This window comes from Ambystoma mexicanum, chromosome 6q, assembly GCF_040938575.1.
Source record: "Ambystoma mexicanum isolate Mex_15411 chromosome 6q, UKY_AmexF1_1, whole genome shotgun sequence".
Lineage (NCBI taxonomy): Eukaryota > Metazoa > Chordata > Amphibia > Caudata > Ambystomatidae > Ambystoma > Ambystoma mexicanum.
This window is the reverse complement of record NC_090937.1, coordinates 992,379,032-992,396,884: the sequence shown is the minus strand read 5'-3', so window position 1 is coordinate 992,396,884 and position 17,853 is coordinate 992,379,032. Positions and strand designations below refer to the sequence as shown.

At 47.1% G+C, this 17,853-nt stretch overlaps 1 protein-coding gene across 19 annotated transcripts in view; it reads left to right on the top strand.

The window, feature by feature from the left end:
- The window catches only part of SORBS2 (sorbin and SH3 domain containing 2), a 923,152-nt gene that overhangs the window by 800,822 nt on the left and 104,477 nt on the right, over positions 1-17,853 (top strand). For all 19 annotated transcript variants that reach the window (XM_069631529.1, XM_069631528.1, XM_069631527.1 and 16 more), the window contains one exon: positions 9,100-9,303. In XM_069631529.1, coding sequence (XP_069487630.1) covers positions 9,100-9,303 — 204 coding nt within the window. The remainder of the gene's footprint in view (positions 1-9,099; positions 9,304-17,853) is intronic.

Below are 17,853 nucleotides of genomic sequence, written 5' to 3'. Positions count from 1 at the left end.
AAAGGTGCAGGCTGGTAGGAGTGATACGAAGACAATGACAGAGGCTTACCTTTGTAGTTTCAGGGCACAGGTGGTGTTGCCGGCACCGCGCATCAGTGCACGAACAGGGTGCAAACAGGGACTTTGACTAGGCCTTTATTGAGGGATGTCGTTTCCGCCTGCCGGCGGATGTTGTGGGCTGAAAAGCACTTCAGTTGCCTAGCAACGAAGCAACAGCCTCAATCTGGGGCCGCATTTCGCCCGCCATTACTAGACCAGGTGGAAGATTGCAGGACAGATAACAGGCAAGTCGAGCACTTAAGAATGCTCGTATTCGATGATGAAAGCGCGTTGCAGCTACTTTAGCACAAAGAAATGTCAGAATGCAATATGCGCAGATTGTATTCCTCACCGTTATAAAAGATTTTGCTTTGGTGGTGCTGTGAACACGGCAGGTCCGTGTGGTGCTGCTGCTCCCATCTGATGCTTGAGGATGCTCCTGGAGTGGAAGGATAGGGCTCCTGCCCTCTTCCCTTGGTGCTCTCTGGTGCTCTGGGGACAAAGGGTGCAAACAGGGCCTTTGTCTAGGCCTTCGTCGAGGGCCGGCGTTAACTCCTGCTGGCAGATGTTGTGGGCCGAAAAGCGCTTCAGTTGCCTAGCAACAAAGCAACAGCCTCAATCTGGGTCCGCGTTGCCCTCAGCTCAAGCAGAGCTCAGCCATAAGCAAAGGTGTCATGAAGGCATGTTCCTTTTCCTTGACTCGTTAATGTAAAAGGGCCAAACCTTCATAAAAAGTCATAAAGTTCCATTTCTTAATTGCGACTGGCCTTAAGCATACAAAAGACCCTACCAGAGTTCTCAGCAGTAGATTGGCTCATTTTTTAAAGACACATTCTCCGAATTATTATCGCATAATTTACAGAATCCAAGTTTAATACCGTTTGTTGATGACTGAAATTTTTCAGTCACCAAACAGTGTAATCCTGGGTAAATCACTTTACCTCATTGTGACTTATTTTCCTTAACGTACATAATTAGTATCACCTAGAACAGATTCTTTTCGATGAGCACTACGTAAGGAGACTCACGCATGCATGGGTTAAGAGGCTACAGTGCTGCACGGTACATAATCGTATTGACCGTTTTTATAAAGCATCCCACAGGATGAACTGTCTCTTCTGTTACCCCTGGCTACAATACTTGTGGTCTTGGTTCATTCAATAGCTTCCAGTCTTCACTCTTTAGTGTTGCGTTTGTCACCCTGAGTGGGATGAGTCTACCAAACATGGTAGCCAAGCCTGCATTGTCTACAGACCCGAGCTACAATGCATCAAAGACACCCATTGAGGACAATGCATATCTGAGGGTGATTGTGCTCTTGTGCAGAAGGGATCTGGCCTAGCAGTCAAGGCTGGACCGGCCCTTGTGGGTGGGGCCTTTCCGGATATGCGGTGTCTTTCCCTGCTATGCTGGCACGCCAGGCTGAAAAGGTTACCTACAGCTTTGTGAGTGGTTTTTCATTCATTCAGAACCTAAGAGCCATGACTCTTAAGTGCTGCATTAATACATTATTAGCCATGGTTCTTTCCTCATAGATTAAGTAAAACAGAATATACGACATGTGTTAATGGGGTGCAAAGTGATGGAGGGATTTTGAGAGAGCCATACAGAATTCTGGACAGGAGGCATGAAGATCTGTAATTTTGCATGAGATGTATATTGCAAACAAAGAGGCATTATAATGAAATATATGAAAATACACAAATCATAGTACTATATAGTGCCTTTGTACCATTTAAAAGTATGTGATCAAGTGCTGGTTTTCAATTTGTCACACTCTCAATTTTTAGTGTGGTAAACTACACATTTTATGGGGAGAATCGGAGAAACAATTCCTCTCTGCCCCCATATTTCTCGCTAAACTAAGCCCCTGCATCTGTGTGCATGCCCTGATCTTCCGACACTGCTTGACACTGCATGCACTGATCTCTTCTGAATACGCGTTATGTTCTTAGAAGTGCCTGAACTTCTCAGGGTCTGTACAGATGTTCTGTGTGCTTGGCTTGATGTCTGGGCGCATGCCCTGAGTGCCAACATGTAGTGCCTGCCCTGATGCTCTGAGTGTCTGTCTCTATTTTCTGAAAACAAGTCCAATAGTCTGAGAGCCTGTCCTGATCATCTCTCCCAGGCTCTTATCCTCCTTTTCATTTCTGATGGTTCCGTGTGATAATGTCCCCTGGAAATAAAAGTTGCCAAGTAGGCAACTTCTAGCCCTGCACCGCTAAAAGCCGTCCCCCACATATTCTAGGATGGGTACAGTGTTCTATTCTAACTCCAGTCTTAGAATATTTGGGGAAAGTGCTTGATTTTCGTGGGAGTGCAAATCTGGGGAAATGTCGACCCCTTGGCGACCTTTTCCCAGGTGACTTTGTCACTGGATACCCTTCGTATCTGACAGGTGCTGGTCCTGATGCTCTGAGTGTCTGTCCTGATCATCTCTCCCAGTCTCTTTTCCGCCTTGTCATTTCGGATATGCCAGGTGCCGGTCCTGAGTATTTTTATTGAGTTCCTGTCCTACGAGTCTCTTCTGATGCTCTAAGTCTTGAGCAGTATGTTTTGAGTATCTGGCTGAGGGCTTGTCCTGAGGGCCAGCCCAAGTGGTCTGAGTGCCAATGTTTTGAGTGCCCGCCCTGATGTTGAAAGTGCCTGTCGGCAATATTCCAGCGTGGATTTGCAGTCTGTTTATTTTTATCACCAGCTAAAAATTGTAAAATACCCCCAGAATATTTTTGATGTTTATTTAACTGTATGGGAAGGAAGTGCTTCCCCTTTAACAGAGCGAAAAACCCTTGACATGGTTACATAGGAAGATGGTCAGAAATTAGGCCTCTCTGAGGCCCACTTCATCACCGTCTTTCTCATGTCAAGCAGAAAAGGGACAGAAATTGCCCATTTTGCATTAAAAAACGTACGGTAGTGGTATGACACACTACTGTATATTATCTACCAATATGATGGTGGAAAGGAGAAAAAATATGTTTAAAAAAACAGAAAAAGGTTTTTGGGCTCCAGCTTTCTCACTTTTGCAGTCCAGACAAATGTTTTATTGTCTGGGTGAAACAGATCAGAGAGGCAGAGGTGGAGGAGAAAGCAAGTAAGACATTTTGAGCCTCATTCCGAGTCGGGCGCTAAGGGATACCGGGCACCGCTAAGGAGACTGGTGCCGGTAATCCCTTACCGCCCTACTACGAGGTCCCTTAGCGGGAGCTGCAAAGGGACCCGGGAGCAAATAACGGTACCACAAATTGCGGTACCGTTATTAGCTCCCTCCCCATTCCCATTGAGCCTTATGGGGGCTCAAATGGGAATGGGGATTGCCTTTTTCAATGGGAACTTACCGGTCCCGCAAAGGTCGGACTACAATGGTAAGTCCACATTGAACCAGGTCGGAGTCGGTACCGGTATGTGAGGTAGTCATGGCACAAATAGCGCCATGACTACCACCATACTCAGAATGAGGCCCATTGTCTGACAGCGTTCTCGACTGAACACCAGACTAAAGTACATGCATTTCTGGCGTGAAGAGGAGTAATAGGGGAGAGGCCTCAGATATATGGAGACCCTGGAAGACGTTTTCACAAAAGGTAGCTGGGGGTGCTAGGACTGGAGTGAAGTAATGTGCATGCCAGACAGATGGACATGTGGACGGGTACTGTGTCCAACCTCGCTGTCAGAGATACGTCATGATGTGACAGAGAGCTCGCCAATTTCCTGTCGGGATAACCTCCCTAAGAGACTAAGGAGTTAGATGAAAGGGGTGTATCTTTGTGGGGTATAGTAAGTGACACCGGCTCTGGGGTTACTCTCCAGAGTGATGGCGCCTTGCAACGGGGAGGAGTCAGTTACACGTCAAGCAAAGCAACATGTTGATACCCTCACCGGTCTCCTAGACACATTAGCTTATTAAGTAATCTACCCGTTGCCATGGGAGCCAACCTGCCTCAGGGGAAAGGAGTGGAGGGCAGGATCCGTGTGTGCTGGGTGAAGAGATTGCGGTTTAGATCGACTGTCAATGGGCTGCCTCTTCTGGCATGCTTCTCCTGTTCACGCACTGGGGCTTGCCAATCATTTCATGGCACTAGGCTACAAGCCGAGGCTGGTTTTCTCCGTTTCCTGTGTTTTTTTGCAGGTGTTTGGTTGAGTTCTTTGCTAAGGATGACCTCATAACTCTTTGCGCATGGGAGGGTGTAACCAGCTGCCGAAGATAGTCCAGTAACAGGTGTTATTTATACAAACCAAGAACGCTGGTTGTGCTCACTATATGGAAAATCAGGCATTATGATATTTGCATGTCTGTACTCTGTGTGCCGTAAAGCGCACAGCAGCAGGAAAGTGGTGTGATGCAAATATGGCACGCATCTAGCCCTCTGGCGGGTCTGTCGTCTGATGAACGAGAATCACACTCCCCAGAACGACATTATTCGTATTATGAAATGTCTTTAACTCTGATGAAGGAATAATGAAGCCTATAACCACTGCAAAGTAATCTTGTCGGAACAGAGCCCTGGAGATGTTCCATGGGATTTATTTTACTCATGAACAAGACCGCGGAACCAGAAGAGCCAATCGGGGAAATCGATATCAATGGCGGATGCCTTTTCTTTTGCTGCGACACCTCTGCGTCTGTGATTGGCTGTGCCGTGCAAGAGGAATGTTTTTGCGGCCTGTTAAGGTTTGTGCCGGGATTGGAAGTTTGGCTAACAGGGTTGCATGGTGATTGGTGGGAGACACAACTGAATGATGGCAGGGTCCCAGCACGCTGATATTATGCCCCCTTCTCCCCCCTCGCTGAATGGTGAGCATAATGATCAATCACACAGCTGTACTGGGGATGCTTATCTTTATTCCACTGTACAGTGAAATATTTATTTTGTGCTGGGGGCAAAACAGGGAAGTTCTGAGACAGACAGTCAGACTCACCTGCCTCTAGGCCCTATAAGATGTAGGTGTTTTCCCTTTCCGGGGGCCCTTGCGGCGACTGTCTGGCTACGGAAGGACCTTCCTCATGGTGTCAGAGTGCGGCTGGGCTTAGGGCTCGTGGGCTCAGCTAGGGCAGGGCAGGCCTTTTGCCTAAGCTGGGCATGCGTAGCAATGTGCAAGGATGCGTAGTAATGTGCAGGGCATGCGTAGCAGTGTTGAAGGCAGGCGGGAGCATTGCCTGACTGCCTGACTCTGCAGCACTGCAGTGAGTGTAACAGAAAACCTTTAACCTGGCCTGAGAACAGCAATGTTGATGTGGGGCGGCTGCGCCCCTCCCCTCCTCAGCAGCTTTTCATGGGGGCCCCCTGCACCACGGGGCTGCAATGTCCCCCGCTACGGCACTGTAGCAACCCAGTGTGGAGGCATGCTGGGAAGCCAGGGATCTGGCCCTTTTAACGGCCTGGTTCACTCCAAAAGAGGAGTCAAATGTTGGAGAATTGTGGGAAAAAGTCAATACATCCATTGTGGCTTTTCAAGATATGTGTGGAAGGGGGTGTGATATCATTTAATTAAAGACATATATGAGAAGCGAGGCACTTGACAGCGAGCGTACAAAAACTTTTAAATCCGTGTACATTACTCAGTGTGTGTTTAAGTTACACCTCTACATAGGCCATATGTGTGAATTTCATGCTTTCACACACACATCTCCCTCAAGTCATGTTTTCCTCGAGCATTGTTTGTGAATCACCAAATCCCCTGGAATGTGTACAGTCTCTCAGATGTAAGTCAATACAGATTTCCAAATCCATTGAGAATCTCTCCTTGAAGTTTAGAAAAAAATGCATGTTTGTCCTCATCTTACCCGCACAGGTCAGGATTTGACTAGCATGATATACATGGTAGCAGTGGGGGTGGGGGCTTGAAACTCAAAGGCTGCACGTTTTCTTGAGGTTTCACTATAGTATTGCTACAGCCCAGAGCTCTTTTATTTCACACTAAGTGGGGTACCCGGCGTTGCCCGTGTCCTGATCGAGTGGTGTCTCATGAGCCCTGGAGAAAGTTGCTCTTGTCCTAATGTCAGCAAGACTTGCTTCAGTTTGCTCTGGTGTCTCATGTGCCCTGGAGGATGTTGCTCTTGTCCTCATGTCAGCAAGTCTTGCTTCAGTTTGCTCTGGTGTCTCATGTGCCCTGGAGGATGTTGCTCTTGTCCTCATATCAGCAAGTCTTGCTTCAGTTTGCTCTGGTGTCTTATGTGCCCTGGAGGATGTTGCTCTTGTCCTCATGTCAGCAAGTCTTGCTTCAGTTTGCTCTGGTGTCTCATGTGCCCTGGAGGATGTTGCTCTTGTCCTCATGTCAGCAAGTCTTGCTTCAGTTTGCTCTGGTGTCTCATGTGCCCTAGAGGATGTTGCTCTTGTGCTCATGTCAGCAAGTCTAGCTTCAGTTTGCTCTGGCATCCCATTTGCCCTGGAGAAAGTTGCTCTTGTCCTCTGGTCGGAGTTTATTGTTGTGTTTCAGAAGCTCTTGATATTGATTTTCGCTTTGCATCAGATGGCTCTTTTCCAAGTGATGTTCATTTCTTTTGCGCCATGTTTCAGTCACTCAATGGCTTCAGCGCATTTCAGAAAATGTCGAAGAAAGATTGATTGATTGTGCTCTCTTCTCGTGAATTAACTTAAGTAAACTGTAACCTGGTCATTTCCCATATTTGGAGTTGTGTGATAAATAAAACATAATTTTATTTCAATTCCCTTGAAAAATGCTTTAATAAACACTTTCTAACTGCGTGCAGTAGAATAACCAACACATGGAATGTTTTGCTTCAGACACTTTTCCAGATTTTGCCTCCTTCTAGTACCTACTTTAGTGAATCGGGGTGACCATCAGTAAATGAGGGTGTCTACAGAGTGATTTTTTTGCATCCAGACATAGACTACAATCTTGCCCTTGTAGACTGGACGGTAAATCCCTACTCTGTTTGGGACTGGGATGTAGAACAGGCAACCAAACAAGAGAGTATGTCCCAACAGGAAAAATGAGGAATCCATGAAACATTTGATAGCAGTGTGTTCAACAGTGTGGATTTGTATAGCCGGACAAACACACACACAGACACACACACACATCCCAACTTTTTTTGCCTTGAATATTTTTGCATCCAAACATAGACCAGGATCTTACCCCAGACAAAAGAGGAATCTATGCAAAATTTGGCAGACGTGGGTTCAACGTTGTGTGGATTTGTATAGCCGGACAAACATATACCTATACATAAATTCAGCTTTATATATAAAGATTCAGGCTACATTTGATAAGCTCCCCAAGGAGGAGTAGTGATATGATACGATAGGTTATTTATAAGGCGCTTATTACCCAGAGGTTTCTATCTGCGGACCCGGGGATTGAACCTGTGTTGCTCTGTGTCGTCTTGCTTCCAAGGCGAGCAGATTGCCCCTGAGCGATCCTCCCGAGACCTGCTTGTCAGCTGTTCATTTGCTACCAAGTGCAGGAGAGGGCTGATTCACTTGTTTGTGTGCATGCCCCACCCCCTTCATAATTAAGCAGAATAGCGCGTTGCTGCCTCAGTGCCTCGATTTCCATTGACCAGAAAAGACTGTGACCTTTGCTATGGTCTTTTCACCCAAACTCATTGGGCGAGGTTCTCCTTTCTCCTGTTTCTCTGATGGATTAGTCTGTGTATTTCATGTTTTTCCCCTCAGAGGCGTGTTTGCAGTGATTGGGATGTCTCTCATGACCCGAGGAGTGCATAGAGTGAGTAGGGTAGTTACCAGCGACTCATGTGCACATTGCATGTCTCAAATCTTTGCAAGAACATTATCCTTCCTGCACCTGCCAACTATGAGAGGATGTTCTGTGCTCATAAATGGATGAGGTTCGGTGCCAGGAAAGACATTAGCGGTCGTTCCCAAACAGCAACGACCTGTCTGCAGCCTCTGCAGGCCCCCCTTGGACTTTTTATAGGGAAATAGTAGTATTGTGTGTATAGCAGAGTCTTTGCATGTGGTCCCGCCATGGTTACAGAGCTCTCTCTGGATGCGGGTGGATAGATCGGAGGTGTTTCTATGTCACCCAAGGAATGGTGTCTTTTATTTAATAAATTCAGCGCAAAAGATCATGCAAGTGTCAGAGAGCGTTTCACAAATCCTGCAGAACATCATTTAGTTTCATTAATTTTATCGGTACACTGCATAAGCTAACATTGATGTTTATGTTTGTACTGTATAAAGGAATCCCTAAACAAGGGTTACACAGGTAAGAAATGGTATATGCATTAACCCATGTTGGTCTCACACTGTAGAGGCACAGGCACTCTAACACACAAGCCAAGAGCTCCCCAAAACCAAGCTTTATGACCGTCACTGATATCTCTGGGAAACCAACAGAATTAACACTAGGGCCTGAAGATGAAACAGATCCCTGGACTCTGGAGGTGAGAACACTATCATATTAAGAGTGCGTGGTACTGGCAAATGCTCTTGATATCTAACCCAAAGCTCATAGACATAGACGCTATCTTATTAGCCCATGGAAGCCATTGTTGACCTGCTCTGAGCCAATCAGAATTCTGATTTCAAAAGCAGACAGGAACAGCAAAAAGCACTTTCCTCCATTCAAGTGATAGCATTGCCATATCACATCACGATTTACTTCAAGAAGAAAAGCCCCCCAGCCCCCGTCCCCCTCTGTAAGTATCTTTTTTCACTGCACCTTCAGTGTGACCGGCAACATCCATTTTTGAAGTGTGGAAAGACTCTTAGTGGCCTTGCTAATGCAAAATCCTTGGACTGCAAGTATGAATCTGTCCTGGGGACTCTGGTGTTGGCTCCAGCATGAACATTGAAATAGCATGTTGGTGACACTGCTTTCTCTTTAAAATTCAGTGTTTGTTCATTGCCATATTTGCTATTTTTTCATGCTTTCTCCTTGGATTTGTGTCCTATATCCTTTTCAGTGACCACTTTGCCATCTGCTTGTCGAATATACCCTTGTTGGTTCAAGCCCAAATGTATTCACTTTCTATTTAGCCTAAAAATGTATTTATTGAAGATTGTTAATATCTGATGGCAATGCGCTATCCAACGTCATCTGATGACAATGTGTTATCCAACTTTATTGCAGGGAGACCGGGTGACTCTTCTTAAGCGAGTGGATCAGAACTGGTACGAGGGCAAAATACCAGCAACCAACAAACAAGGTATCTTCCCTGTTTCCTACGTCGAAGTCATCAAAAAAACCACATCAAAGAGCCCAGTAGACAACCCTGATCCTTCAATACCACAAGGTTATTCCAGCGACAGGATACACAACCTAAGTTCAGCTGTGGTAAGAAGGGCAAGGGGGGCTGTCCTACTTTTGGACTTTAATGTTAAGAGATTTGTTTTCTTGACAACTGCCGTTTTCAATGCATGAATTTTGAGAATGCCCAAAAACAGTTTACTTTTCATTTAGTCATAATTTGATATCTATTGAAACTGTTATAGCAATAGCCTGTCATGCTAACCTTCAATTACTTCCATACATAACTACTCCCATGCATAGACACATTTGGAAAAGTGATACCTATGGATGGAGTTGCAGTAATCTAGGATAGGGCTTGCCTGCTGCAGCGACCACCTTGTAGAACACAAGAAGTACTATTCCCTCTTGCGATTACTGCCCGTCCCGCTGACTGCCTATGCCCCATTCAATTTATTTACTGTACTGACTGACTATATTATATATATATATATATGTCCACACACACACACCCACGCACCCCCCCCCCCCAAGAAAGTTATGGTGGGTTTAAAAAGGTCCTCTTTCCTGAAATGTGACAGTAGGATAGTCCATTTGAACAAAGTCACATATTCCACAATGCCACCTAGTAGCCATTACTGGAAGTTCATTTCCAGTTCTGAGCCACAATAGCAAGGCATTGTGGGTTTGCAAAATAGCCCGAATGCAAACCTTTCCAAATACTCCACCCACAAGGCTGTCAGGACTATACTGCACTGATGATCCATAAGGGTGAAACCAGGTATGTAGTTGTCCTGACAGCCTTGCAAATGTCTGTCTTGGGTTCATTAAGCTATGTATAAAGTAGCTCTGCCCTCTAAGAAAGACAATTTCCCGGAGAAAAGGTTTGCATTTGGGCTAATTTGCATACCCACAATGCCTTGCGGTCGTGGCTCAGAACTGGAGTGAACTTCCACCAATGGCTACTAGGTGGTGTTGTGGAATGTGTGACTTGGCTCAAATGGACTATCCTACTTACATACACATATATATATATATATATATATATATATATATATATATATATATATATATATATATATATATATATATATATTATATATTATATATATATATATATACACACACACACAATCACCCTATTGTGTGCTGTTGTCTACAGTAGCTGCAGTAGTTTGTTTACATTTCCAAACCTGGAGGTGTATTTTAAGGCATTTAATAACATTGTTTAATACATTGTTAATAATTCTGGTATCATATGGCTTTCACCCCCTTGGCAGGGGGTAGACATGGCTGATAACGGACCGCCAGCCCGAGCCAAGGTAGACTCGAGCAAAGCTAGGGCCTCGTCAAGGGCTGTGAGCCGTTACCAGTCATGTCCGGCCGCACTTCTTTGAATGTTCACATATGGGTATTGTGGCAATGTGTATAACAAGTGAATTAGTGAAGGATTAACTAAACCAATTGAGAAAATTACATAGCATTTAGAGCAAAGTATTACAGCTTTTAGATTAGTAGCCTATCATCCATGCCAACCTGCAACAAAGTAACAGCAGCTCCTAGCATATATTTCACTCTCATTAGAGATCAACAGGTAGGCATAACTTGTCCAGATGGGAGCTGGGAACTCAATACAAGAAAAAACAAAAACCTGACCTGAGACGCATAAGGTATGTAAAATCGAATGGAACTCTGGTAAGTGCTCCTTTCATCTGGAGAGCAGCTCAAGTGAGACACATGCATAGCACCAGAGACTCACTATCTTGCCCGCTCACATGTCTCTATTGCAGCGGTCGAGTCCTAAATGAAAAAGTGGGGGAGCTAATAAAAAAGTGGAGGGGGGCCTGTGATGCACGCATTGGAAAGTGAAAGAAACCGAACATGGGAGACATATATTGGGTCATTATACGGACCTCGTCTGGTCTTGTGGTTAAGTGTGTCGCCTTGCAACTGTTCGATCTAGGTTCGAACTCCGGAAAAAGAAGGAAGCTGTGTGAAGAAATTGTATATATTTTAGAATTTCGTAAAAAATGCAAGTGGCACTGCATCCAACCCTCTCAAATAAGTGGGCAGACAACGTCTACCCACCTTGTGCCCTGCTCTATTCAGGCAAAGGGCTGATTCATGGAAGTTTTAGTGTGGTGCAAAGTGACTTTAACTGATGAAATAGTTGTTTTGTTTGTTTGTTGTCATTAACTGGCTTACTGTTCACTGTCACTGATACAATGATTAAACACTTTTGGCCGGATTTATGGAAATTTTAGCGTGGTGCAAAGTGACTTTGCACTGCCAACAAACACCCTGATTCATAGAGTGGCGCAAAGTGTATTTTTACCGTGCAAAGTGACTTTACACTGAAAAAATACACTTTCCACCGCTCTGTTGTTTCAGGGTGTTTACTGGCAGTGCAAAGTCATTTTGCACCAATGCAAAGTCACTTTTCACCACGCTAAAAATTCAATTAATCCGGCCCTGTGTTTAAGCATTGTATCAGTGACAGTAAACCTTCAACAAATTAAAAGCAACTCCAGAATAATTCTTTGTTCGTATCTGACTTCATCAAAGAAGTATATGAACTCCATTGTAAGTTACCATTTGAATTTAAGAGTATTCTATTTAAAAATAGTCCATCCGGGAGGGACCTTCATGTAAGGGGTGGTTGCATCTGCGCTTTCCTAAAAGACCATACTGCACTGGAAGGTTTGGTGAGACCCTGCAGGGCAATGGCTCTTTTTCATTTAATATCTGTCATGGTTGAACAATGTACTAGAAATGGTGAAATTGACCCTTTGCACTGGAAACAGAAAGAAGGCTAATGTGAATGGAACTTTTATGAAGCTCCCTGTAAAGATACCGTAGAGGGGTGTCTGTACTTCTGCTCTGTATATGGCAGAGGAGAGGCACAGAGGACCCCAGCCAAGATTCTCTATTATTGGTACGTGGTCGAGCAATCAAGGCCTAGCTTCTCAGGAGGTGATGCAGGCTGGTTCTTAAGTACAGTGTAGTCCCCGAACCCTCACAAAGGAATGTCCACACACTGCATTACTGAAAACACAGTCTTTATATAATTAATATTCAAAGATATGTACACTATCACATTAACGCACTTTGTACTCAGAAATCAACAATGGTAAATATATACAATTCTAAAGTGGTACCACCAATATTATCAGATCTCATTAAAGTGCATCAACTATACTGTTAGAATGTCACAAAGATCAATAACAAGGAAACCAGCAATAGAGATAGGAAGGAAAGCAAGATGGTTGACACAATTGGCAGAATACTGGCCCCGTTTCCTAGACACAGTTCTGTGTGGAGATACCCCCACCTGGGCAACCTGTAAAATAAAGATATGCACAAGCAGAGTCCATATATTGCTCAATAGTTTAGTTCTCTTCTGTAATGTTTTACCCCCCCCCCCCCCCCCCCAATGTACCTGGTGGAGTAGAGTTCTTTGAAGAAGCATTGACAGATCCTTCTTGAGTGACTCCCTTTCAAGCAGGAGCCACGGATCATCGAGAGGCGTCGAAGAAGGTGAACTTGGCATTGATGGCATCGATGAGAAGTTCAAGGGTGCCGAGACCATGACGTCGATCCAGGCGGTGCTCGTCGGTGACGTCCTGCGAGGATGAGGTGTGCAGGGCACCTCGGCGATTGATTGTTCAGTACTGCAAAGAGTTTCTGAAGAACGGTGGCCCAGCAAGGGCGTGGAGTCGTCGAAGTCTTAGTGGTCTCTGGGTGGCGGGAAACCCACCAGTGAATTCTCCTCGGTGCGTTGGCAGCCTTGACTTTCTCCGGCAGGACAAAGCGGTCGACGGTGCGGACAAGGGAGTCCTTCGATTCAAATGTTCTTAGGCAAAGGAGCGGGCGACTCCGGTTGTCGGCGGCACAGCGTCAAGTGGTCCCCTCGTCTAGGCAACACAACTTCGACGGGCCTCCAGCGGTTACACAAACCTGCGAACCCTGGTCGACGGCAATGGACTTAGACGGCGGCGAAGTCCAGGTGCTTCACTTCGTTCTCCTCAGTGGCCCCGTCTCGGGTCGGCAGCCTTTCAAGGGTATGACTTCCAGGGAGCTTCAGCGAAGGTTAGCGGTGCTCGATGGTCCCTTGGAGCATGGGAAGAGGGTGCCTTACCAGGTCCTCTCTCGGATCAGTCTTCGAGGAATTTGGCAGCTTTCAGATCAGGTCAAAGCAAATGCAACAGCAAGTCTCCTTCTTCCAGCTGGGTGTCGAGGATCAGCAGTTCCAGTTACTCTTCAAGTGTAGACACAGCTTCTGAACAATTTCCAGTGATGAGAGGTCCCCAGATATACTATCCTGTCTCTCATCCACACTGCTGGGTCACACTCAGCAGCCAATCATACAGAAGGGCATTCATGCAGTCTGTCAGCCAATCAGGCACAAAGTGCATTCAGGCCATCCTCCTCCCTCTCAGACACTCACAACAAGGAATGTGGATTGGGACAAGTACCCAGCCATTCAACACTACACACTACATTCAGGCCAGTTTCGGGTAGGGCTGTCTCAGTCTTTGTCTCTCATACCAGAAACCAGACAGCCACAACAAGATGTGCATATTGGTCACACACTCCATTCACCCAGGTCCCACCCACAGGGTGTACCCACAACATACAGTCACTGGGAAGGCTCCAGCCAGTCTGGACTGGACTTCACAACAACACCATATATGGAACTTCCACCCAACATCCAGTCAGGGGGAAGGGACAGAGTCAGGGCTTCCCAGGACTTTGGGAAAACAAGGTACCAGGCAATAGAAAGCAAGAGGCCACATGGGCCATCTTGTTTTCCATCAGGAAGCAACTGATTCCAGTGGCAGGGCCTGGGTATCCCAAAATGGAGGATACTCAGAGCACCTGTCAAATTCAGCATGGAGCTGCCACCAGCCCATACATTGCTCTGTGGGCCACCCACGGGTGCCCAAAAACATACACTAGGGGCACAAGGTTGTACCTCCACACATGGGTGCCGAAGGGTATCCCATGGGTCTGTTCACCAAACCAAAAGAGAGAGAGCTGCACCGCCAGGAGTTCCACATGAACTCCTGCGTGGAGAACATGACAGAACACACGATAAAAAGGCAGTAAAGGACAAGGATACGGAGGCCCTGTCCCTCCGATGCATTTCCAGCATCACAGCCGCCCCCCCCCAGACTGAGGTGGAGGGTGCCTAATCTCCCACGGGATAGACACCCTCATCCAGATGGTCAACATAACTTCTGGAAAGGCCATCTGCATTATCGTGACTCTTCCCTGGTCTGTGCTCTATGGTGAAGTCTAGCCCTTGCAGGCTAATGGACCACCTGAGCAGTTTCGGGTTTTCACCCTTCATCTGCATAAGCCACTTCAGGGGCTTATGGTCTGTTTGGACCTTGAAGGTAGACCCCGTAGGGTAGGGCCTAAAATGCCTAGGGCTCCAAACTATAATGAAACATTCCTTCTCAACAGTAGCCCACCTAAGTTCTCTACCCTTGAGTTGTCTACTGATGAAGATGATAGGATGTTCCTTCCCTTTGTCATCTAACTGGGACAAGACAGCTCCAATTCCGGTGTCGCAGGCATCCGTCTGGACGATAAAGGGTCGGCTGTAGTTAGGCGCACACAACACAGGTGCCCTACACAGACTTTCTTTCAAGCCATCAAAGGCCCTCTGACAGTCTTCAGTCCAATTAACCTTCCTCGGTTGTTTGGGTGAAGTCAGAGCTGTCAGCGGTGCAGCTATGGTACCATAGTCCGCCATGAAATTGCGATAATACCCAGTGAGGCCCAAAAAGGCTCTCACCTGGGTTTGAGTAGTGGGAGTCTCCCAGTCCTGTACATCCTGTACCTTACTGGGGAGAGGTTGGATTTGACCCCCTCCTACCTCATGACCAGGATATGTGACTTTCCCCTGAGCTATCTGGCACTTGGTGGCCTTGATAGTGAGGTTAGCCCTTTTTAAGGCCTGCAACACCTTATCCAGATGTGTCAAATGCTCTTCCCAGGTGGAACTGTAGACGGCAATGTCGTCTAAGTAAGCCACACAAAAGGCTTTCAGCCCACTGAGCGCATGGTTGACCAATCTCTGTAAGGTGGCAGGGGCATTCTTCAACCCAAAAGGCAGGACCCTAAACTGGTAGAGTCCCTCTGGTGTTGAGAACGCCGTCTTTTCCTTGGCATGGTCCGTCAGAGCTATTTGCCAATAGCCTGAGGTGAGGTCAAAGGTGCTCACAAATTTGGCAGCACCTATGGTGTCCCCGAGCTCATCAGCCCAGGGCAATGGGTGCGCGTCAGTCTTGGTGACGGCATTGACTCCTCTGTAGTACACACAGAACCTCCAATCCTTGGTACCTGCCTGGGAACTTGCCTTGGGGACAAGGACCACGGGACTGGACCAGGGACTGGTTGAGGGTTCAATAACACCCAGATCCAACATCTTGGCGACCTCAGCCTGGATGCGGTTCTTAATAGTATCTGACATACGGTAGCTCCTGCTTTTGACAGGCACTCTGTCACCAGTGTCAATCTTGCGCGTACACCACGGTGTAAAGCCTGGCGTCAGTGAAAACAGAGAGGCATACTGCTGGAGCAAAGTCCTGCAGGCCCTCTGCTGCTCTGTTGTCAAATCGGGAGAGAGATGCACTCCCTCCACTGAGCCATCCTGAGGGTCGCTATACAGCAAATCAGGAAGGGGCTCACTCTCATCCTCTTCTTGCTCTGAAGCTAGCAAGAGACATGAGACTTCTGCTCGCCTGTGGAAAGGCTTGAGCCTATTAACATGGAATACCTGAGGGGGTACCCCTGGGATTTCCATGTCAACCAGATAATTGACCTCGCCCATCTTGGAGATTATCCTGAAGGGTCCAGTCCATTTATCTGCCAATGACCGAGGCTTGGTAGGCTCCATCACGAGAACCTCCTGTCCCGGAGTCCAATCCACTTGCGATGCCTTAAGGTCATGCCAGTACTTGTTCAATTCCTGGCTGGCCTTGAGATTCGCTGTTGCTTGACCCATCATCTGTGTCATCCTCCGTCTGAGGCCTAACACATAGTCCCCCACTTGCTTGGCAAGACCTGGAGGGGTGGCTTCCAAGCCTTCTCTGATCAAGGCGAGGGGCCCCCTCACGGGATGTCCAAAGAGTAACTCAAAGGGGCTGAATCCATCACCCTCTTGAGGTACCTCTCTGTAAACAAACAGCAAGCATGGCAGGAGGAGATCCCATTTCCTCCTTAGGGGCTTCTTCCAAAGCACCTATCATGCCCTTGAGAGTTTTTTTAAATCTCTCAACCAGACCATTGGTCTGGGGATGGTAAGAGGTGGAGAACTTGTAGGTTACTCCGCACTCATTCCACATGGTTTTCATGAAACTAGACATGAAGTTGGATCCTCTGTCAGAGACAACCTCCTTAGGGAATCCAACATGGGTGAAAATGCCCAGGAGAGCCCTAACAACCACCTTGGCAGTTACAGTCTGAAGGGGTATAGTCTCAGGGTACCTGGTGGCATGATCTACCAAAACCAGGATGAACCGATGTCCACCTGAAGTGGGAGGGTCCAGGGGACCAACAATGTCGATGCCCACCCTCTCAAATGGTGTGCCAACCACTGGCAATGGCTGCAGTAGGGCAATGACACTGCCTCCAGTCTTGCCAGACAACTGACAAGTTGGCCTGCAGTGGGACTCCACTTCTACTCCCATCCGAGGCCTGTGGAAATGGGCAGAGAGCCTCTGCTTAATCTTCTTGGTACCAAGATGACCAGCTAAGGGCACCTCATGCGCCAACTGCAGTAGGAAGGGCCTGTAAACCTGGGGTACTACCAACCTCTTGAGGGCACCAGGTTCAGGCTTAGTGGGCTCACTAACAAGGAGCTCACCCTCCCAATATATCCGGAAGGTCCTAGGCACTTCTCCTTGTGCCTGGGACAGGGCCTGTTTCCTCAGACCCGTGAGAGAGTGGCACTCTCTCTGTCCCTTACAGAAGTCTGCCCGGGAGGGTCCACCTTCAGCAAACAAGCATTGAAGATCGGGATGATCCTCTGGATTGAGAACCTCTCCCACAGGAGAGTCTTCTGGCTCTTCTCCCACAGGAGTTGAGACGGGGTTTACCACTGGATCCAGCCCATCCGGAGCATGGATCCCAATGGGTGCTGTAGGAACAGCAGGAAGAGAAGGGGCCCCTGGCACAGAGGTTGCCTTCTTGTTCTTCCTTTGTCTTGCCTTAGGCCGCGCCTTTGGCTCGGCTATCTGACTCACAGCCTGACCCTGTGTCACCTGTGACCTAGTGACCGCAGCAGCAGTCATGGGAAGACCATCCGCGATCAATCCCAACTCTACTAGATCATTACCTAACAGAATGTTAGCAGGGACATTGTCCTGAACCAGGATACGAAGTTTTGCTGTCTTGTCTCCAATTACGAGTGTGACTAAGGCTACAAGCGATAATTTGGGAGGCCCACCAGCTAACCTGGTGGTTCTCAGAGGAGCTCCTACGTAGTCCTCTGGCTTCAGCAGGGACCTGTCCACCACTGTCATGCTTGCCCCAGTGTCTTTCAAGCCAGTAGAAGGCTAGCCATTCAAGAAGACACTTCTCAAAATTCTATGGGTGTTCTGTGGGATAATCACCAGTACTTCCACA